This window comes from Triturus cristatus, chromosome 6 (assembly GCF_964204655.1).
Source record: "Triturus cristatus chromosome 6, aTriCri1.1, whole genome shotgun sequence".
NCBI classification, from domain to species: Eukaryota; Metazoa; Chordata; class Amphibia; order Caudata; family Salamandridae; genus Triturus; species Triturus cristatus.
Genome location: NC_140589.1, coordinates 1477982701 through 1478007115, shown reverse-complemented (window position 1 = coordinate 1478007115; position 24415 = coordinate 1477982701). Strand labels below are relative to the sequence as shown.

Here is a 24415-nt window from a genome sequence, read left to right as displayed (position 1 = left end):
CCCAGCTCCCTTAAAATTTCAATCTCACAATCACTCCAAAGTAGATCGTATATGTGGATCCTTACAAGACTAGTAATGGCCTGCAGCCAGCAACAATAAGATTTCCTCCAAAACTTTTAACACCTCTTCATTTCTCTTCCCACCACTTCCACTCATCACATCTCAACACATCTGCCTCTTTAATCTTCTCAAATACTTCAACAGCAAATTTAATTTAACCTTTCAAGATATTTTTGGGAGATCTGAAACTACAGTAGGCTCCACCACTTTAGGCAGTGACTTCTCTCCAAACCTTTAACACTTCTGAACTTGTATCCTAATGAGGAGGCATACTGAAGCAGGTAACGCGTCTTTTGCACAAATCCATATCCATTTGCAGGATCACGGATTCAAATTATAACCAGGAGAGTCAATCTTTCCTGCTCATGATGCTGGTAAAATGAGTTAAATATCAGCGAGTCACTTTGCTGGGCATGGGCTGCTTTTGACCAAAAGAGACAATGTGCACCACAGGAAAACAGATACGATTGCAACACAGATTGAGTAGCTATGGAGAACAGAATTAAGAGCAGTCAGTGAGAAGAATAAATGCCATGCAAAGGGTTGCCTGAGGAAACACATTAAGATTTTAGGCCCTTGGTGGTAATATTTTGGCCTAGACATGACCCACACACCACTCAATCAACTGTTCATTTAACCTTATTTTGTACTGTATTGTTTTGTCTGTTTTATCTGAGCTGATAAGGATTATGCTGATGATGCCTTTTCCTTCCTATAGTTAAAATATGATTTACGGAAAAGTTCATTAAAAATTAAGTTAGTTAGATAAGATCAGTTATCCTCAATACAAAATCTTTGCTGCCTGAGTTCATCTTCTTTGTGTTTATGTATCTATTAAAGTCTTGTCTTCCACATATTTAAAATGTGTGTGACTTCAATGACTGGATTTTCTCTTCTTAGAAAGGCCATCCATCCAACTGCAATCCCCTGTTGCCTTTCACAGCCTTGTTCAACACTAGCAATTACGTTTTTTCCCAGCCTCAAGGTCGATACTGTACACCTGGCTATTCATGGCCACATGTTCTGGACCCTAAAGGGTAGTGCTTGGTGATCCTCAAATGCTAGAACATGACTTTTTATAGTGCCCACAATATAGCTCACTGCTCTTTAACTTAATACAAAGAAACAGCTGGGTGACACTGCTAAATTAAGACAAATTGTCATGAAGAACACCGGACAATAGTACCCAGGAATAGCTATCCTTCCCTGCTCCAATTAAACCAATTAATGAGGATCAGGTATTTTCTTCTTAGATGTGAATCCTCCTCGTACCCGAGGCAAGGATGTTTGAAACCATGCAGCTTCCATAGAAAATGTATTCCTACGTTGATACTCTTGAGGATGTTTATACTCATGAGCTCACCTCAGCACCAGCTTGCTATAGCAGCATCAAAGCCAATGGGTGATTCCTTCTAGAAGCCTCTTTATTAGAATATAAATGTATGCTCCACTTCATCTCGACTCCTTAGCAGTTGCAAGGGGGAACTCTGCTCCGATTTTCCTGTGGCAACTTATTTTTTAATACATTTTCAGGCTCAACCAAAACTTTAAATCAGGCATTTCTCCACAACACAAACATGTGTAGACCAATGTCACCCAACTTTTGCACAAGGTCGACATTCCTCCCCTACAGAACAATCTCACCTGCTTCAAAGAGTGGACATGTTCTCACTCTCAGAAACACATCGCCAAAAATCAAATCCTACTCATTCTCTCACCCTACCTTCTGATAAAAGACAGGCTAACAATAATCCCTTTCACAGCATAATATTCCTTTTCCCACCTTCTCATTTTCTCCATACCTCGGCTCCCCAACCAACACTGATTTCTTCTAGAGACATCTAATCCCCTACATCTTTACAGAATTTAAACTCAAACAATGACAAAGCAAATAGGTCTGGCCAAGCAATCTGGTGCCATGATTATGTTTTTTTTTTTTTTTTAAATCACGGGCCAAATTCTTGCAATACAAATTTTTAATTTAAAAATATTCTCTTTTATCACTGTTTTACTAGTGTTTTTTTTTTTAAATAACCAGCCTTTCAGTTGTGCTATACATTTTATTATTATTTGTGAAGGACACAGTAATAAATCCTCACCCATCTAGGCACTCAGTGTTACAATGTCACTTTATAACTGAATTAAAAAACAAGTTGACGAATAAATTACCATTTAACTGAACACCTACACCGTATGCAAAATAGAGAGTATTTAAAGTTTTTCTAAACAAAAATAAAATAGAAAGTACACTTTGAACCAGCCATGTCAATGAAGAGAAAGTAACTATGTTTTGTTGGAATTGAATAATGTGCACAGGCTTTGTTCAGTCAATCAAAGTGAAGAGAGCCAATGGGTAACATGGGCTGACCCCTAGCTCCATGCTGTAACGGAGTGGAAGTAAAATGTAAATGAATAACAGACCAATGGATGAAACCAACTGACCAAAAGCCCCTTTTGTGTAGGAGTATTGTGGATGAATTATTTGGAAAACCAATAGTCTGTCTCAAAGGCCAGACCTAAAACAACAGCTTAACCTAATTCAAAACTCTCAGTCTTCAGAAGATCTGCATTTACCAGCAGTCAAGACATGTATGTTACAGCCTTGCCTCACCAGGTACAAACTCAACTGACGTGTTACCACGTACAGTCTCCTATCTAACAACCTTAAAAAAAAGACAGTAAACCAAAACTGGTAAATCGAATACTGGTGCTAGTACCCTGGAACGTCCCTTATTCTCATTCAGAGTAAAAAGAACTTATGTGCCATTTCAGTCCACATTCAATCTCGCTTAAAAAAAAAAAAAAATACTTTCACAAATCATCTCCTGGACCCCATGGGGCCTACTACCAATCATAGGCCACTATCCTTGTGACAGATATAGTGCTTGCCAATATACCAGAGCCACAAAAGAGGTACAACATTGCCTTAGGACATCACAGTGCATCATCAAATGCAGCAGATGCAATTCAGAAAAGGTTATCTACCTGATTAAGTGTCCTTGCAGTGTTAAATATGTTGGGATGGATTAGTGAACATCGCAGCACAAGTACTTGTATGACCAACCATTATGCTCCCCAATGTCACGCTCTCATTTTTAATCTTGTTGGGGCAACTGGAATAAAAGTGATTTAGGTTAGCCTTCAGTAGTTTTATTCATGAGGGATTCCACCTACTCTTGCAAAAATGCGTTTCCTCTCTATGAGGTCATGATAAGAGCTCCTTAGGAGCCTGTTTAGACTGGTGACATACCAGATTTGAACAAAGAAGGAACCCAGTGAAGCACGTCATCATTGGGTGGCGAGGGTTCCACATCCTAAGAAAGGATGTTCTCTTAGGAGAAGTCTGGCGACTTTCAGGCTAGTGTTTAGGTTTGATATATTTTGAGAATTTTCTGATGCTACAGCATTCTCCACTTCAAAATATCCAATGAGGTCACCCAGGCATCAGCGTTCAATGTGCAAAAACTACAGAAACAGCTGCTTATAGCCATTCATCGCTCTTTTCCACCACTCTTAGTCAGGGATCCTCGTAACTCACCCGGTTGCACTGCCTACCATATGCACCAAAACTCTGCCTAGGCACTACCCTTTGTCAATGTTGTTCTTTGCTTCTATAAGAATAACTTGGTTACCTGTTGGCTGTGAGTGTAATGTAATAATCTTATGAAAAAAACACGTTTTTACTTTAGCCAGGTAAGTACTTTCTATAGAAAGCGGATGCTGAAAGCTACCCACTTTCCAAATGTGCAACATTATTAAATTAAAATAACATAACAAAGTCAAAAGAGAAAACAACAGAAAATACAACTGATCCTGGTGCGCCCAGAGACGGATTGTGTTTTTCTAGTTTCTTGTGGTAATGGTTGTTTTGAGTCAACTGCCGATCAGTAGGCCAGTGAAAATCCTCCCTAGGCTGCTGAATTGGCATCCCACCTGCCACAGTAAATCTCCCTTTAACAGCCACGGCTGCTGCAGGTAAGAGCGGTGAGGCCGGCTGGGGGGGATTTCGAGAGATAATTTTTCATTTAATTTTTCCTTGTGGTCGTCTCTCGAAATCCCCCCCAGCCGGCCCTACTACTCTTACCTGCAGCAGCCGTAGCTGCCTTTTAAACTAATCCACCCGCATATGATTATCCCCTTTTTCCTGCTTTATGTGGGAGGCCACCCCATGGTACAATGCACTTACAAACACCATTCCCACTTTAATATTTATTCTTCAATTCAAACATTCTATATTTAGTCCCTGAGATACTTTGGTTCAGATCTGAGGTTTTAAATATTCTGGATGACTACTCTACTCCTAAACCATACCATGTCTCTGCATCTTCCTGCATATGAACACAAAAGGCTGGGGTCAGAGCTTCAATTATAGGAGCTGTCTAAAAACCATTACATGGGCCGAGATAGCGGATGGGTAAGACGTTGCCCGACACTCAACCTGATCCCAGAGCGGACACCAACATCTAAACCAGACCCACTCAGAGTTAACCGAAAAGCTCATCCGAAGTTGTGGCAGTGGCAATGGAAAAAGGCAATCCGTGGGCAGGGGATGTTGGGCGCGGCCAACGCCTGACAAGTGAGGCTTGTGCTGTGGCCTAGTGACTGGTGGAGATGACTTCTAACAGGGGCATTGGTGAGGAAGAAAGTCTGCAATAGAGAGGTGAGGGGGTGTAAATCCACGTAAGTGGAGTCAGACAGATGAGGCTGGTGGGCGTGCAGTGATTCTTCTAGATCGAAGGTGAACTTTGCTACTGGGCAGGTGCAAAATTGCACTTTTGCCGCCCTCAACATTTTTACAGTAGATGACAAGTAATGAGCGTCACTGAAACTATCTGGCGCTCAGAAACATGGCCCTGGGTGCAACGGCATAAGCATGGAAAATTGTGGCGGCCATCGGACTAGAGACAGGCATCAAGAAAACTCCCTGGATTGCTGGTGGGAGGCCTGGCTATCTGTCGCTGGAGCAAGGGTGGGGGTTCCTTGCACAACCTATCAGCATGCGCAGCATGGGTGGTTGCATCACCAACTGAGGGTGTTTAGTCAGATGCTATACCGCAGACGCTTTGCCCAGACCCTCCAGGAAAAGAGACATGGTAAGAGGGTGCAGACTGAGACCCAGAGATACTTCGATACCTAATAACATAAGTGAATCGCACGAGCTGTCCTAGGCTACCGCCCTGTCAAATCACACCATGGCATCTTGGAAAAGCAAGAAAGAAATCAAAGTTATAGATATGCTGCCTAGATCTGCACTATCAAAAACAGACTCACTAAGCAAAGATGGGCCCCTGCATGCCCTCCCTCCAGTGATACGCAGACCATTCAACAGACATACAACCGCTCACAAAAACCTTCAGAGTCCCTCTTTGGCACCCTTGCAGCAGACATACAAGTGGTACAGGACCTCTCAAGGTAACTATGAGAGGTGCAACAGGACATCCCAGACATCAGCAACATGGTCTCTTCCATAGAGAACACGAGCCCAGCATGCGAAGAGAAAGAGATGCTGAAACAAGAGGTGCTTATTCAGAAAGACAAACCGTTGTATCTTCGAGAGCATGCGGAGGATCCGGAGAACCGCTCAAGGCAGAAAAAAATAAGAAGACAAGGGATCCCACAAAACGAGGAAGGTTCAGACATCTTCTGGTATGTATAGAGATTTTTTCAACACATACGGTCCACTGAAGGCACCAGTGAAATTGTGCTAAACAAGGTGCATAGAGTGGGACATACCGGGACAAAGGAAACTGGAGCAACCAACATACTGCATACCCACATCATTTCTCATCAAAGTGAAGATAGCCTACAATGAAGTGAAGGGGAAAAGGGACAACTGAATTTCTGCTCCCGGACCTATCAGCCATCACACTCCAGAAACGAAGATGCTTTAAACCAACCACCCCCACCTCCCAGCTCCCCTGCCAAGCCAGTCTTTAGATTCTGGTCACCCATTTCCTTAGAAAAAAGAACGTAAAATATGGTTTGGGGGATCACTTTAGCACCATTTTTAAGTGGCGAGATCGACGCTCCAACTGCACTCTCTCACTGAGGCACGCAAGATCCTGAGTCTCCCACACAAAGGTCCCTTGGAGAAGCAACAAAGTCCCCTCCTCGATTGTGTAACAAGCAGCAGAGGGAGAATTTGTTTCCGAAGAACCAGAGGTCAGATCCCTCCACCATGGCCCAGGAGGGAAAAGCCATCCTGGAAAGCTTGCTACGACAATACAATGCCTCAGACACACAAAACAAAAGTTTTTCTGAATCTTATGTGAAGGGCTGCTGGCCCGGATTGTGCATCTAAAGGCTGGCTTGGCAGGGGAGGTGGGGGTTTGGCATCACAAGTTTGGCCTGAATGGTGTGTTGCTGTACCTCCAGCTCTGCTCTTTATCAAGGAAGCGGTCCCCATTGCACATCTCTGGACTTTACTATTGTACTGATTTGCCATAAGTTACTGATTTAATGTTTCTGTTACTAGAGGTAATAGTCATCATTAATAGGGTTTACAAACTATCTAATTCACTCTCAAACCCCTAGCCACGACTGCGCAGTATTGGGGGAGGGGGAGGCGGGGGAGGGGTCGCATCACCAACTGAAAGGAGCTAGAGACATTCATAACAAACGATCCACACGGACTAACCAAAGCACTTGGTATGCTTACTGGGGAGGCCAAGAACCCTAATGGTCAACATTACTCACGTTCAAGCTCAAGGCAGTCAGTTTCAACGCTAGGGTGCTGACCTATACGGCGAAGTGCTTGGCACAGCTGCAGGGAAGTATCAGGTTTTAAATGGAACCTGCAGAAGTCACAGCCTTTAAATCCAGCCACAACAACAAGACATTCCACTCACCATTTCAGATTTACTAGGCCCTGAAACATATTCTATATTTGGGGCAATGACGAATACCTTGCCGCTCACAGGGGCGATAAACTACCAGGGCCTTCAACAGATTGGGGGGGAGCTGCATGCATGGTTGAGCAGAATACCTGCCATGAAGATGACTGTTCTTCCTAAGTCACTGTTCATGTTTTAATAACTTGCTTTGCAGCCACCTCCAAATACTTTGAAAACACTACAGCAAGGAATATACACATTTGACTAGAAAGGTCTTACACCATACCATGTCCATCACATTATGTAACAGACACCCATGGAAAGAGGGGCTGGGTATTCCCAAAATGTACATTATTACCAAGTGCCCCAATCCAGGCGTGTGGTAGAATGGGACAGAGATATGACTGACAAGCACTGGTGCTTCACATACCAGTTGAAATCCACGTATGACATTTCCATGCTTGTCCAAGAGGCACAGGTACTGGGGCCTCGACTCCACTCCAGTTACCAGATCTACTCTGGCAATGTGGGATGGTCTCTGAGAAGTTTGACCTCACAACATTTCCTTCCCCACTCAGACCAATAATCTCCAACCATGAGTTTACTCCAGCACTAATGGGGGACCAATTTAAAGCATGGCAAATGGTGGGTTGCAAACACGTAGGGGATATGTCGAACAAGAAGCAGCGATCTCCTTTGAATAACTAAAGAAGAACTTCTGCCTTGCAGAGGAGAAACGTGCCCACGATTTACAGGTCAGACACTGAGTGACCATTAGGTCGATAAAGGTGACCACCAGTAGACCGCTTACTACATTTGAGAGATGGATACTTTCGAAAAACAATGACAAACATCTATACTCCTACTAAGTCTTCAGGCGAGAGGAGATGGGAATGTGATCTGGGTTGAAATCTTAATGATGGAGTGGGAGGATCCATTTCACAACGTACGTGCCAAAACACACTATGCTACTGGCAGAGAAAATATGACAAAACTAGTAACAAACTAGTGCAACACTCTTGTATGCCTATTTGACTGGTACCCTTGGAGACCAACAGATAGATGTTGAAGAGGTTGTGTAGGGTCTAGGCCACTCATACCTCTCCTCTGGCACTGCCCCGTACTGACACTTAGCAGGGTAAGGTATTAAATAACCAGAGTTGAGTTACTGTGCTTCCCACTATACACTATATTTTGTCTACCTACCAAATATACTTGCGCATTACAGTGTATTAGAGATGGTAGAGGACATTAGCTCTCTCTGGGGTAAATCAAGTAGTCCTGTCCCACTGGGGTACTGATAAGACCTCAGAGCACAGAAATTGGCTGTATTGTATTTGGAAGACACTAAGAATGGCGAAACCGTCTCTAGACCCCAAAGATTTCTCTGAGGAGTGGGTCCTATACCTCTCCTATCTCTCTACAGAATGTAAGGAGTGGTCTTGTCCCAAGTACTTAAAAATGCTACATATTCCTCAGGCATCCTCAAATGATAACCCCACAGAAATCTAGCTCCCCCTAGGCTGGATAACATGGTGGTTTGCACACCAGTCACAGCACTGACGTGTGTATGCTGAATTTTACAGAAAGTGAATATCTATGCTACAATTATTCTTGTTCTATGATTTATTTAATTCCTTTATTACTGTACAAGTATTGGCCTGTGAGGGTGTGTGGGGTGAGTAGCTTTATTATTAACTGACAGCAACAGCTGGCTTCCGAATTGTAGGCATTGCTGTAGTTATTTTTGCTTTATGCGTATTTTTGATTTATGCATAAGTGCTAATCTAGAAAATTGATTCATAAAAAACCATTAGTTGTAGCGTGCAAGAATCCCTACCCTCACCTAAAATTGAGGTTGCAATCCTTTCCTTGAGAAATTAACCCAACTGCTGGGTTTCAGGAATGCAAAAACATGTTTCGTCCCATGATGTAGCACTATTGTAACTCAAACATTCCTCATTTAAAAGCAGTTTCACTGAAAGAATGGACAATTACACCTTTGATAGCAAATGCACTATTAAAGACTGGTAACTAATTTATGAGGCAAATATAAACAAACCACTACCAAAATATACAGGTTATTTTCTTGGACTAATCTTTTTTTGACAGATGACTGCATTAAGAATGTAATGTCTGCACAAGCTTTTAGAAACGTACCTGTCCAGTTTCTTTCTCTTCATGATACTGTCGAATATGCTTACCATGGCACACCTCGTATGTCCAATAAGATTCAATCTAAAAAGGATATTACATAAAAAAACAAGCACACATTATACAAGTCAAGTATAGCATCCATAGGTCAACAGACATCAAGCCTTCTAACAATTAATACCTTGCTAAGTAACAAAAACTAGGAGTGAGTTTCTTAAATAAAGTTAAAGATGTGAGACAAAATGCACATTAGTGATTAGCTCACCTGCTTATCAAAATCAAACAAACTGACAAATACAATGCTCCACTACCAGAGTCTAGCAAACTTACCCAGAAACATTTGCCAGTTAAATAACTGGATTTCCATTCTATGAGAGTATTTGTCACTTTTTTTTATATAAGGAAAATTTCATTCATTTTAAAACACATAAAACAGTTCAGCCAATACACGGAAATCACGAGTTTGAATCCATTCACAAAAGCAATGTAAAGCCCAATCACGAACCCAATAGAAATTACATAGACAGGATTTGGAACCAGGTTAATCAGGACCCTCCACATTCCCCAACCACTTCCCCCACACTCTGCGGTACTTCTTGACGCACCCCTTGGCTTTGTAAAGGGCTGTCTCCTGGGTCGCGCACCAGTCCACCCCTCTACGCCACCTCTCCAGGGCTGGTGAGTCAGGGCTTTTCCAGGCCGCCGCTATGTCCCGCTTGGCCACCATCATAGCTGTATTAAAAATAACTGGTCACTCCTGGACCCGTCCAGCCCATCAGTGACTGGGTTTGACAAGCCCCCATTGAACCAATCATGGACTACCAGGAGACGTACCGCCAAAAAATACAGATACAAGTGCGTCATCCCCATACCGCCATCGTAGGAGGGAATCTGACAAACAGACCGAGCCACGCGTGCCCGTCCTCCGCTCCAGAGAAACTTGGTGATTAGACTGTCCAGTTCCCGGAACAAAGTCCTGGGAAAACAGAAGAGAGTATTCTGTAGGACGTAGAGAAATCTCTGGAGGATCATCATTTTAAATAGGGCCACCTTCCTCAGGTGGGTCAGAGGCAGCGCTTTCCATTTAAGGTCATCCATGGCCTTCTTAACCAACAGGGCCACATTGAGGGACCAGCCCAGCTCGGGAAGAAGGGTAATCCAAATACCCAGATATTTAAAGGACTGCCGCCGGAGTGGTATGATAGACTGTCAGTCAAAGCACTCTCTAGAGAGATGCAGGGGGACCAGCACCGATTTCCCGGGATTTAACCGCCGCCCTGAGGCCTGCTCGAAAGAGTGCAAGATCTGGAGGCAATGAGCCCCGGAGGAGGTTGGTTCGGACAGGAAGACAAGGACATCGTCTGCATATAATGCGATCTTGTCCGTGTCAGTATTGGGCCACTCCCATCCGCGGAGGCGGTCTTCAGCCCACACCAGGGACGCCAAGGGTTCCATCACCAGGGCGAATAGCAAAGGAGAGAGGGGACATCCCTGCCTAGTGCCCCTGGCAATGGGTAAGGCCTCCGACAGTACCCAGTTGACCAGTACTCGCGCTTTCGGGCGAGCGTACAGGACCCAGACCAGAGAACGGAAGTGGGGCCCGAACCCCATCTCGGTCAGCACGCCCTGCAGGTATATCCAGTCCACCGAATTGAATGCTTTTTCGAAGTCTATGGACAGGAGTGCCAAGTAAGGGGTAAGCAGGTGCCGGTGTGCCAGAGCTAGCTGCAGCCTGCGGAAGCAGTGGCAGGTCCCACGCTGAGGCATGAACCCGCATTGATCCTGGTGCACCAGTAAGGCCAAGTAGGGTTTCAGTCGTTGGGCCAGAATGGTGGCATATAGCTTAATTTCGGTGTTGAGGAGGGATATGGGGTGATACTCTGCACACATTCGGGAGGGAGGCTGGGATTTTGGGAGAACCACGATGGTGGCAATATCCGTTTCCGGCGGAAACACCTATCTCCACGGCTTCTTTGAATAAGCTGGCCAGGTGGGGCGCTAGGGTGCCTCGGTATGCCCCATAATACTTCTGCAGAAGGTCATCTGGACCCGGCATCCTACCCGGGGAAACCAGGGTGATCGCCTCTTCAATTTCTTTCAAGGAGATGGGGGGCTCTAGGTCCTTTTGAGCGGCTGGTTCCAGCCTAGGAAGGCACACCCTACCCCAGTCAAGGAGAGCTGCAACGGGCAGCTCGGGGGTGTGTGCTGTGCACAGCCTCCGGTAGTATGCAGCAAAGGTATTTGCCATTGCTATGGGAGCACATTGCACCGCTCCAGCTGCATCAACCACCTCTGGGATGAAACAATTCGCCCTGGGATATGTGGCCAATCTGTGCAAGATCGTGCCATTCTTGTCCCCCCAAACATAAACTCTTGCAACCGAAGACCTCCAGAGGAGCTTGGCCGCATCCAAGGACAGTTGTTTAAAAAGTCGTCCCGGATGAGTTAATTGTCGGGTCTGGGTAGCCTTCTCTGACGTGGATAACAGCTGTTCCAAGCGAAGCGCCTGCGCTTCCTTGGAAGAGATCTCCTGCAACTGTGATTGCCTCTGGATCTTAAGCTGCTGTTTTGAGATTCCTCGTATGGTCGCCTTCCCTGCCTCCCATAGGGTGCCCAGGGAGGCTACCGAGCCCTCGTTGGTAGCAAAATATTGTTTAAGCTCTTTCCCCCCCCGCCTGCCTGAAGTCTTGATCCTGGAGAAACCGAGCGTTCGTCCTCCACGTTTGGCGGGCCGAGAGAGAGGGGGGCCCCTGTGCTAAGGAATATCGGGGAATGGTCGAAATGCCTCTGGGCAGGATGCGGACATCAAGAATCGTAGCACAGTCGGGAGCGGGGACAAAGATCGCATCTATGCGCGCTTGGGTGTGATGAGCCGCGGAGGTAGGTGTAAATCGGGTGCTGCATGGGTGCCATGTGCGCCATGCATCGCAGAGCCCCAGGGACTCGGAGCAGTTTTTCAGTTGTTTTGCACTCGCTGCCCGGGCAGCAGATGGAGGTCCCGTTGTGTCGAGGGCCAGGGCTAAGACTGCATTAAAGTCACCTGCAATGACTATGTTGCCAGCGGGCACATTATGTAGCAGGGCAGCAGTGTATGCAAGTGTGGGCGCGAGCATGGAAGGGGATCATATACCGACATAAGAGTGAGGGGGGGACCCAGTATTCTTTACTTAGCAAACACATACACGACATGCAATGGTCACCGTGCTCAAGGGCTCAGATTACTGGTTTGCAATTTGCAGTTTAAAATCAGGATTTCAACATTAGGCACTCTAAACATTGGTCAACCACCAACATCTGCTGCTTCTTATTTTCAATGGCTAAAAATAAATGGCTGCAGGATATCCTACGCACAGTATTTGTTTTCTCTTCAGTTTCCCCCTTTTGCTTTTATTTAGGTACACAAGAAGAGAAGGATTCTCTGAATTCCATCATGCGCTCTCTTGCCCTTACAATAATCATCTCCTGGTGACCTCAAATCGGATACAGGAACACTGGAGAAGAATATCAAATTAGAGATTTGTTCTCCTCTTCCACAGTGGTCTGCTCCTCCGCCCAGCATCACTGCTCTACTGCAACAAGCAAATGACTGTTTTTCACGCCATTCACGTTTTAAAAGCAGCAGCGAGAAACGGGCTCTCGCGGGATGTGAGGTTTTATTACTGATAACCAATCTCCATTCCATTATACACTGAAATAAAGTGTTTGTTTTGGTTTTTTTAATAAAAGGTGTGTTTCAAAGAATAGAGCCTTGAATTTGGACTGGTCCACTTCTGCCCCCTGAAATATTTGCATGGTACGTCTATATTGGGAAGCCTTACTAACTCGTTAGCTGGTAAAGCATCAAGAGGTTTTAGAGGAATGATGAAAAATGTGGGTAGCTGTAAAGTGGCTACAACAATCCTTTGTTTGGCTGAAAGCTAAAAGGGGGAAATCAAAGCGGGATAAAGGTGATCATAGTGTTGAATGCCAAGGACAAGGCAAAACACATACTTTTGCACTTTTTGGAGCTTGGCTAAGACTCTGGTGGTAAAGCCTCCACATAAACCCGCACAATAATCAATCCTAGAATTCACAATGAAAAGCTAGAGGGTGATATTTCAGTGAATGGGGTAGCAACAGGAGTTGGATATCTCCGAGGAAGTGTATGGAGCTGAATACATTTTAGGACTATACACCCGAGGTGAAATTCAAAGGTTGCCAAGTTAAGTCAACTTTTTTCGGTCGTATTAAAATCGACCACAAAAGTAAAATACAAAAGCAAAACAGAAAGAGATAAAACGTGGCAAATTACAGCAGTACCCACAAAAGAAAAATTAAGGGGCAGTCAAAGTACAGGCACAGAGTTCAATACATGATGCAGTGCTGCAAAGATAAAACGTCTGCCATTAAAGTGGCAGAAATAAAAGGATTAAAATGCAACACAGCAATAAAAATTATTTGATCAATAAGGGAATCAAAATTAAAATGAGTGTAAGGCCACAATGCACAAAGGTGTCCCCCTTATGTACAGAACTACCCATGGGATTTCCTTGCCTTGAGCACCAGCCTCAAAAAAGCATAAACAGTAAAGACGATCTCCTCTGATCCCAGAGATTGCAAAAAGTGCAAGGCATGCTTAATTAAAAAAAAGGTTTGAGAACCATTGACCTGTAAGCAGAGTAAAAGGTGTAGACATTTTTTTTACATGTAAAGTGCTTTGTACTGTCACCTGATCGCATGGGCAGGGCACAAGATTACGCAATCCGTCTTTACACTGGGGAAAAGTAACCAATCTATGAAATATGAGCAAAATAAAGTGCTGATAGTGCTGTGCATCCTACACTATGAATGGCTGAATGCTCCTTGAGGGGGGGGTCGAGCTGCAAATAGCGGGTGACATAGGGGAGTGAGGACACCGTAGCCCATCTCCCTTCCTCCCAAAATGTATGGCATTTATTCCCAAGTGTTCTTTTGGGTCGTATGGGCAAGTATCTTAAAGGGTCTTCAAAAACATCCCACCTGCTCAGGGATACTGCCCTGTCTCCAACACCCCTCAACCAGGGAATATCTAGGGACCGTGATAGGGACAGGCAGTCCTTGATTAGCAATCTATTTAAGGAGAAGGCCTTATTGACCCAAATCCTGTGTCATAATAGCAGAGGATGGCTTCTTAAAATATCCTCGAGATGGGTAAGACCTAGCTCCCTATGAATGATGAAAGGGGTGATGGAAGGTGGTAACCGAATAGGCAACATGTACATTTATTTTCGGTAATATGTAGTGGCGATAACGCCTGAAAGCACCAAACCCCTGCCCCATAGGTAGCCAACCATGCGCATTTAGCACGATAAATAGCCAGCATGTGGACAAGCGAGCTGTTGCCCAGTTTGGCAGCAAAGGAAAAAATTGCTAGTACTCCTTGCTAGCCGAGTGTTTCTTTGGTCTATCTGCAGGCACCAGGACCCCTTGCAAATAAAGCTTACCCCCAGAAAGATGACGTTAGTCATGTGTTTAACAGGGGTAGTCTGGTGTTTAATTACAGGTCTTAATTATAGGTGAACACTTTCTTTTCGACGATTTGGGTGGAAGGAACCGAATGCTACGGTCAATTTTTTGTCATTTGTATAATTTGTATACAAGTGTTGTATGTGTGTGTTTATATTTCTATATGGTTTGTTGAGAGAAGTCCCTAAATTATGATGAAGTGAATCTGGATTACGTTAATTAAATTATGTAATCATTTGTTCTTTGGTATGTGGTTGTTTCCTATGTTCAAATGGAATTTAATGAACGACAGGACTATGCACTGCTAATAGAGGAATATTCAGTCTTCTATTGAAGAGTAAGATTTACATATTTTTATCCTCCTGGCCATTTTTGATTTTTTCGTTTCATAATTATAGGTCTCCAGCCCAGCCTTTGGATGGAGGATATTATGAAAGATTTGGTAGTGTTGATCTTCATGTCTTGCCCCTCCATGAAGGATGCAAGGCATCCAAAACATGCTGCAATGCTGCAGGTGTATAATCCACGATGACAGCTTCGTCAGCATACAAAAGAGCTGAAATTGGGTGATTTTCAATCTGAAAAACCACACTTGGATATCTAGGGACGCAAAGGCTCAAATAACTCTCCCAATCCTGTGCTGAGATCTGATTGTCGACCAACACTTCAACCAGAAAGTGTTGGCAGCCATCTTGGGACTCTGCTTCAGCCGGGTCCCTGAAAAAGGTTTAAAAAAAAAAAACAAGAAGGGAAAAGGGTCGGAAGATATGATTCTTCTGCATGGTTACCCCCACTCTTTGCCTGGTGCCGTGATGGTTTCTGACTAGTCTGGCTAAGATCTTGCTATTCAGAACAACAGTCTCTCTGCTTTCTCCCCTAAATTGGTTTGGTAAGTACTTAGGTGCATCCCAGATTGGACACTGGTGTAACCTTATCAGTCCCTAGTATATGGTACTGAGATACCCAGGGCATAGGTACACCAGGGGCCCCCCATGGGCTGAAGCATGTATTATGCCACCCATGGAAAACCACCCAAACTGTAACTACAGGCCTGCCATTGCAGCCTGTGTAAGCTGGTGCTAGCACCACTTACGAAAGATATAGGTTTCCCTATATCTAAGGTCACTGCACCTAAAACCTATAAGTAACCCCTAAAGCAGGCCTTTCAATCCTGAAGGCAGGGTGATCGTTTCTAAATGTGAGGGTGCCCCTGCATGAGCAAGACACCCCTACAACCTTTGAAGCCCATTCTCCTGGGTTGTAAGACAGCCATATAACATATAGAGGGGCATCGCGTCTTTACTCAATGAGCATCTCTAAACTGGCTGTAACGAACCCCGTCATGTTAGGTATCAAACATGTTGGAATCATACCTCCCACACTGTAAACTGTGTGGGAGGTATGATTCCATGCACCATAAAGCTCCTTTGGGAGGCCCTTGGTGCTTCCGGTACCAGTCTTCCAAACCCAGACAGCAAGCTAGGACTACTGCCGACCAGAAACACGTTTCTGCCCTCCTGCTGTTGAGCCAAGCTCAGGCAGGGGAAGGCAGAACAATAGGTATCCTGTCACAGGAAGGTGTGACCACCTCCCTGACAGAGGTTAGTGTATTGGGGCAGGGTGGGGGCGCTTTCCAGCACCACATAGTCTGTGTGCAAAGCACACTTGGCACCCTCTGTGCATTGTCCAGTTCAAACCAGTTCAAGGAGCAGTTGGCTCCCGCTCTAGCGCGAAACTGGAGAAGGGACAGGGGAGTATCCTTCCCCTTGTTTAGACCCTCCTTAGGGAGGGATCCCTGAATCGGATCAATCCTTTCCTTAGGGTATTTAAGGGCTTACCTCTGGGTGGGTCCCTAGATTCGTTGTGGGACAAGATTAATTTCAGACACCACTTCTTCATCTGGGCACTCTGAACTTCGCTGGACTTCGCTCTGGGAATCAAGGCTCCAACAGGGAAGACTCCTATTGCTCCTGATCTTATCGCCCTGCTCGCCTGCTGCAACGTCCATGCCTGTTCCCCCCTACAGGAACCTTCCAAGGCTTTGGGCATTCAAGACACCTGAAGGAATCTCCCTTGAAGTGAAGGAGTCACTTCCCTGCATCTGCAAGCCGCAACTAAGCTGACCGGTCTGCTGAGTCTGGGCTCCAACGGACTCCGAAAGGCTCAGCAACATAGGTGGTGGTTCTTAACATCCCTAGAGACCTGCCCTGGCCTCTCACCAAGTTTGAGGCCATTATCACTCGTCAGAGCAGCAGGAACCGAACCCCTGTGCAACGTGTCGACTTGCAGTTGGCTTGTTGGCTTCCTTACACCAAGATCTTCAGGGTCCAAGTAGCCCCCACCTCAGGCATCTCCAGTGACCAAGATCTTCGTCCTCACCACAACTCTTGCATCGTGGGCCTGCATCTTTGGTGGGCTGCTCAAGGTCCTCTTCCAAATTCGGTGCCTCTGGCCAGTGGGTCCTCTTGAGGGTCATCTTTGAATTCCGCAGGCTGCCCTGATCGCTCAAGCCTGCCCTGACACCACAGTCTCATGGACCTTGCTGGTCCCAACACTGCACCTTCTTCAACTTCCACGTTGGTTGCAGTTGCCAAGGCTTATTGGTGCTCCCGCCGGACACCGACCCCTCAACTCTTGATATCCGACATGGGACAGCTTGTGTACGGCTCCTGGTCTTCCACAGCATCACCTGGTCCACACAGCTGCAGTTTCAAGATCACCGTCAGCTCCCCTGCAACACTTGACATTAGTGGGCATTCGTCTTCCATGCCTCCAGGTCACTCCTGAGTGGCTTAGACTCTGTCCCCTCTACTTGCAGTTACTTCTCATCCTGAATTCACCTTTGGGTTTCACCGGACATTTTCAACTTCTTCAGCAGCGGCATCTTCCTGAAATTCTCAATTGAGTTCAACAGCGGTTTCCGACACCACTTCACACCTATGCACCCAGCTTCCCTGGCGCAGGTATCCTAATTCCTAGTTCTGTCTTCCACGTGGTTTCTTTAGGGCCAACTGGGAAGGGCCCTTCTCCTTTAAAATTGCAACCGCGACTTACCCATTGACTTGCATTGATCCCGCGGTCGTGTTCCCACTCTGCACAGGGCCTCCGTGGGGCTCTTAAGTTACTCACCTCGGGTGGTTCCTTGGGTCCCTGGCACTTCTACGTCTTTTGGGTATAGTCTTCACTTGAGTCGTGGTTCACATACCACAATTTTAGTATATGGTTTGGTCTTCCCCTGGTGACCCTTGCGTATTCCGTGCTACGTATCAATTTCTATTGAAAAGTATTGTGTGCACTGTATATATCTCCAGCTAGGAGATATCTGTATGTGTTAGTGTCTTATAATAAATACATATTTTTATAAATACACCGTGTGGTTCATTTTCTCTTAATCTATACCTATAAGACTTAGAGAGCTTTCTAAGGTTGTCTAAGACCACTAAAATCACCATAAGGGTCGTCTGGATTTGGTGAAAGGTGCCCACTTACGTAAGTGTACACCATATACCAAGCCAGCTTCTCACAGTAGGAATACCCTGAGCCCCTTAGCTCTAGTGCTGCCATCCCAGAGGGAACCTTCTGGGGAAAAAAGTATTTTATTTTTTCCATTGAAAATTGTGGGAGATCAGTGACTCCGACAAAAATGTTTCCTTTTTTTTTTTCTTTTTAATTAAAAAGCAACGCAGGTTCTCAAGCTTGTTTTAAAAAGAACCCCTGTGTGGGCCAGGTCCTGGGGGGCAATAATAAGCGGGGCTGCGCAAACCTCCTGCCCTGGGGACCACCCCCTCCCCGGGGCCTGCTACTGTAGTGCACTTGGGAGGGGGACAGTGTGGCCCCTCTTCCCGGGCCATACATGGCCCTGGTGACAACCACCTCACCAGGGCTGGCCCATGAAAACAGAAGGAGGGGGGCTGTGTGCCCTTTCCCGACCCACAGAAGCCTTTAATGGCCCTGGGGACCTCCACCCCCACAGGGCTGGCGCCTGCTATGTCCTGGGGTGCGCCCCCCAGGACATATCGGTTTGCTTTTGTTGGTGGGAGCCAACAGCTCGCGCCAAGCAAAACCAAACACTCCGGTTCCAGCGGGCGGGAGCTGTCAATGTGCTCCTGCTTGCTGGAAGCTGAGGTTTCATCTCTTTCCCTGTCCACAGACATACGGGCAGGAAAAGTGATTAAACTATTGCTCTTGCACACAGGGAGCTGCATTTCAAGCATCTCTCTGTGTGCAACAGCAATGCCGGCAACCGCAGGACCACGGAGGGCCTCGAGACGGTCATGCAGTTCCCATCCAGCACACTGGGTGCCCTGGCTGGGACCAGGGCACCCAGGCACATATGGCCAGATCCCTGGGCCAAAATCTGCCCGTGGAGGGGGGCCACAGCGCCCACCTCCCCCATTCAGTTAAAGCTGGGGCCGAAATCAGCCCAGAGAGCCCCCTGACCCTCCTCCTCCCATTCAATTAGGGCCGGTCCCCAGTGGATAGGGTCCCCAGCGCCAAAAATTGGCCCGGAATGGAGGCCGTGAGGCCACCTCCCCATGAAGTTGTGGCCAGGCCCCGAGGGATGGGGTTCCCGGGGTGGTTCTGGCCCCAATGCTCATTTCACAGACATCAAACCTTGACAGGAAGGACTTACAAATATAAACATAGCAGGTACTCCTGTTGAAGCTCCACTTACGTAAAGGACATATGATCCTAACTCCTGGGCTTGGCACAAACAAAGCAAGTGTGTTTTCTTGGCAATTCCATATTGAAAAACGATCTGAAATCCTTCATGGAGGTGACTGCATCGTTGATCTATTGCAGCGCAATCTGGAGTGACTGTGACAAGTGGGTTCTTGGTTGTCCTGTTCTGGTGAGAGCAAAGTCCATGGTTCTCCCTTTATTGCTAGGAGAATATAATGTGGAAATCACTAGGATGCTTTCCTGTTTGGCCCCGCCCACCTTAGTAGTAGCCAAAGGACTTTCTGCTTTTTGCCAGGATGATGGACAGCTTAACAAGCGGCCTCCCCAGCGCTTTACACGCCGATTTTGGTGAGGAGTTCTTGATGTCTAGAAATATGAGGACATCCCCACCAACCAAAGTAGCACTTACTTCATATAGTTAACAGGAAGGACCCTTGTTTGGTGTAGATTTACGTCTTTGTAGTCTCATTGTCGTCTCTGTAGGAGGATTTATGTCATCGCATATTTCTGGATAGAGACGCACCAGGAACAATCACATTACCAAAAAGCACACAAGCTCACTGGTGTCATTTCCTTGTGCTCCATTTCGCAGCTGTGGTGTAGAATACATATTAGACATATACCCAAAGAGGTAGCACTTAGTAATTAACCAGTAGAAAGAACTCCAGTTGAGTAGATATTTTGTGCAAAACTGTGGATTCTTGTTTAACAAAAGGGCAGGTGTAATAATCTGGACAGTGGTATTAAATTTAGGTTATGCGGCGCCACATGGAATAGTTTCACATAATATTATGGAAAAAACCCAATATTTGACGGTGCTAAAAGGTGAGGAGAACCACCCTACTCCCCAGGACAGGCCTCTGCCTTCTTATAACATATAACACTCCTTAGCACACGTATATCAATTTCTCAAGGTAACATAGGTATGTGGCGTGTTTCCACTATTTTAGACATGAATAATACGGAAGAGCTTAATCTTCTTTTTTTCTTCGTTGGTCACTTTAATATGTGCAAATCTTCCTAGAAAGTTCTCTTACAGCCAACACGTGTTTCGTCGCAATCGGGAGGTCATCCCGCGACTTCCTCAAGGCTATTTCTTGTTCAAGAGCTTTTTTTTCTATGTGGTGATAGTTCCAAACCACAGTGGGTTTCCGGTGTAGTGGCGTCAAATTTCAAAGCAATTTCTCTGGTTCCTATTCCTTCGAGTCATAATTTCTTTTCAGAGCTCGCTCCAGTCTTCAATACTTCTCGGCGAAGCCACTGCTAATCTCCGATGCCACCCATTACAGGAACCGAGGAACTTACCCAGCATTGAAGAGCGTAGAGAACTCCCTGCCTCTGCGGAACTGCATGTGAGGAACTTGAGGACAGCAGACTGCAGCCCGCCTGGGTCATGTGTCAGAGGGTTAATGGAGACCGCCACTGCAGCTTCAGCACCTAAGGCATGCCCTCAAAGACTAGAGTTACTCAGATCCTGCTAGTGCAGGCGAGACCGATTTCGGGCCAGATGGCCACAGGGAAACTTGCTCGCCAAATAGCACTGCTCTGGAACACTTTTGACTTTACTAAAGAATAGGAGTGGGACTCCTGAGACTCAGTCTAATAGTGAGGTTTAACCTAAATGTCACCTTGTGAATGGGAATAACCACTACTGCTAGCTTGAGGGGAATGGGACTCAGGGATCCACGTATTAAACACGAGAGCCCGTGTGTATTGTTAGTCAACACCATATTTTACATTTTAGTCATATAATACTCCTTTTTTTAATGAAAGCAAATATTACACTGGACAATCATTTATTGCCACTGCTGTGCGTATTTTGGGTTATGTCTGTGTTCACTCCTGGGTCTACCATCCCCCCCCCCCCTTTCACCCCGAGAACCCTTGGACTGATCGACCTATGCTACCACTGAGAGTTAGGTACTGAAGGATTACTTGGCTCAAATGCTCAGGATCTATAGTAGGTCAGGCCCTGGGACATCAGGTGTAAAAGGCCCAAATCCACATAGTTGGGCCCAGTAATCCCTGCTTGCCCTGTGGATCCCCTGAACAGGTTTTTGACAAAGAAGCTCCCAAAGCATGGTCTGGTATAGAATGAGATATTAATTTTGATTAGGAAGTTTGCTCTCCACACCTTTGACAGACATACACCATAAGTCAACTAGAAGCAGGATGGGATTCTTTCAGAGGTGCTGGTACAGAAGCCCGATGACCTGATGCGAGGACACAGAAAGGAAACTGGTTCATTTCTGGAGAGACGTATTTGAACAAATGCCTGTCAACTTCTTTGGGGAATTTGTGTCCCTTAGTCTGTTTCACCACAGAAAACGCCAGTCCTTTTGGATAGGCCTCTGATGAAGGAGCATTCATCAGCCATACCTTTCAAACTATGAATGTCGTATCGTTGCACAGAACAAAGTTGATTGATTCAGGGTTTTCCGTCCAAAAGGTAATAACAAGTGTGTCTACCTGGAGGATCACTCTCCCTATAGCAGAAGGTATTGTGTCCAGGAATGAAGCATACACCCTTCTTATTAGTATGGACTCACCAGGCACAGGTTGCCCAGATAAAAACATTCTTGCAGGGGGTCAAACTTCCAGAACAGCTTGTTGCATTCTATACATTTGATAAAGTCCACTGTAAATGACACATTTGGCAGGGGAACACAAAGTTTAAAATGAAAATTCATTTGAAGAAATACCCTTTTATGAAAAGGCAGCAAAGTAATTAAAGCACTGCATAAAAAGGGGAAGAGCCAGAAAAACAAATCCCAAGTTCAAACGGCAGTTTGCCAACACAAAGGTTAAGAATGGAGCTCATGCGCATGGAAGGAAGCTCAGATGCTGAAGACTTCAAAACTGTTGTGAGAAAGTGGCTCTGTACATACCGTTCCCAAATAGGCACAGTGTGTACAGAGTCCACAGTCCCCAGAGGTTTGGCAGAGGTTAAAGTTAGATATAACCTTACTCTCTAAAGTGGTAGCTTGGTCGAGCTGTAAGGCAGTATCAGAGGACAGTGTAAAGCATTTGTTGTACACATTCAGTCAGCAAATGGTCTCACACACTCAAGAACTGAACTCTAGGCCAATGGTTTATATAAAAAATATATGGTCGTTTTATTTTAGAACCAACAATAGGTATCAAAATATACTTTCTCAGAATAAAATGCTTTAGTTAAATACTTTTGCAATATGCAATTGACTTTTGTAGGTTATAGTTACAGTTTGTTGCAATAGACAACACAATTTCAAACACAATAATACATTGAGCTCAATGGGAACTATAAGTTATATGCAATTAATTACTTTCAGGATTACTTTTCTAACTCCAGGACTGGATCCTAGGTTCAGTCCTGGGACAGTTCTTGGAAACAAGTGAGTTAGTGCCAGATGTAGGTAACTTCCATTTAGCGAGTCCTTAATAGCGATTATTATCGAATAGCTATTAAGGACTCGCTAAATGGAATGTAGGTAGGAATTGCTAAAATATTAACGATTCCTTAACATTCCTTAATAACGAATCAGTAATTCTGATTCGTTATTAAGGAATACCTAGCCATTCATTCCTATGGGCTAGGAGGCCTATAGGAATGAATGAGAAGAGATTCACTATTAGCGATTCGGTATTACCGAATCGTTAATAGCGGGAGCTATTTCAAGGGTGCCAGGGTGTCCAAAGGACACCCTGTTGCACCCCTGAAATGTGCATGTGTGCACATGTGGCGCACATACATGCCCTAAGGGCATGGATGTGTGCTACATGGCACATTAAAAAAAAGCAAATATCACTACATACCAGTGGTAAATAGCGATTCCTTAAGGCTGAGGTGCACTGTTTTCAGTGCCAAGTACATTGCATTTAAGGAATCGGTATTTCCGATTCCTTAAATGCAAGAGCAAAATAAGGAATCGCTATTTTGCGATTCCTTATTTTGCATGTAGGTTTAAAGTCACCTACATCGCACATGGCTAAATACCGGTTGGTAACGCAGAAATGTAATGAATTTCGGGGTTACCGACCGGTATTTAGCAACCTACATCTGGCCCTAAATTTGGTTTAGTTACTGTTGTGATTTTTAAGCAATATTTAGCTATTTCAAAAGCTGACACTTAGAAACTTTTTCTGATCAAATTACCAATGTTATTCTATGGAAAGAAATACACTTTGCAGGTAAGTGGGGTTATGGTTATTTTTTCTAGGTCAGTGTTGGATCCTGGATCCAGCACTAGTGTACCACCTGTAAGCAGTTGAGAAACTGCGTTTAAGTTATACACGTGATTTTTAAGGAATATTTATAAGTTTGCAAAATCGACACTTAGAAGAAATTTCATAGAAAAACAGTCAATGGTTTCCTATGGAAGAAAATTCAAGTTACGGGTAAAGTATGTTCTCATTACTTTTGTAATCCAGGGCTGGGCTCAGTACTGGGACCTCTATCTAAAACAGGTAAGTAATTACGTTTTCACAGTTGGTACGATTTCTAAAGAATATTTGTAGTTTGCAAAAATCGACAGAAGAAATTTCACAGAAAAACAGTCAATGGTTTCCTATGGAAGAAAATTGGGTTAGTGGTAACTACGGTTGTGAGTACTTTTCAGGGTCAGTGCTGGGCACCAAGATCCAGCACTGGGATCTCTCCTAATAGCAGGTATTTCCGTTTTCATTACTCGGTTGAATTTAGATGAATATTTTAAGTTTTAGAAACTCCACACTTAGAAGAAATTTCAGACGAAACTAGTCAATGTTACCCTATGGAAGAAAAGTGAGTTATCGGCTTTTGGGTAAGTACTCGACTGGCAGAGTTAAGGTTCTGGGCACAGACTCCGGGATCTCCCAGGGTCAGGTTGGTACAGTTGTTACACCCTCAGCAGCACTGGGGCAGCTGGTTGCAGAGTGAGTTAGGCCCCAGGGGGGCCTTGGTTGGTGGCTGCTGACTAGCAGGCCACGCGGCTGTGGGAGCTAGGCTCCTGGTCACTTGCTCAGGGCAAATGGGGAAGTAGGTAGGAGTAGAAGGTGCACTGCCAGGGCCACTCGGGCGGCTGAGTGCAGGGTTCTTTTGAGCCTTCGGGCGCTCAATGGATTTCAATGGGAAAGCTCAAGGACGAACAAAGGCTGCAAGCACGGGACGAAGATTCTTCAGGTGCCACCACCACTTCGAGAGGTAAGTTGGGTAGTTGGAGGATAGGTAGGTACCCAGGAGT

At 45.3% G+C, this 24415-nt stretch overlaps 1 protein-coding gene across 2 annotated transcripts in view; it reads right to left on the bottom strand.

The window, feature by feature from the left end:
- The window catches only part of ERLEC1 (endoplasmic reticulum lectin 1), a 256106-nt gene that overhangs the window by 192125 nt on the left and 39566 nt on the right, over positions 1-24415 (bottom strand). For both annotated transcript variants that reach the window (XM_085612592.1, XM_085612593.1), the window contains exon 4: positions 9054-9131. In XM_085612592.1, the coding sequence (XP_085468718.1) occupies positions 9054-9131 (78 nt within the window). The remainder of the gene's footprint in view (positions 1-9053; positions 9132-24415) is intronic.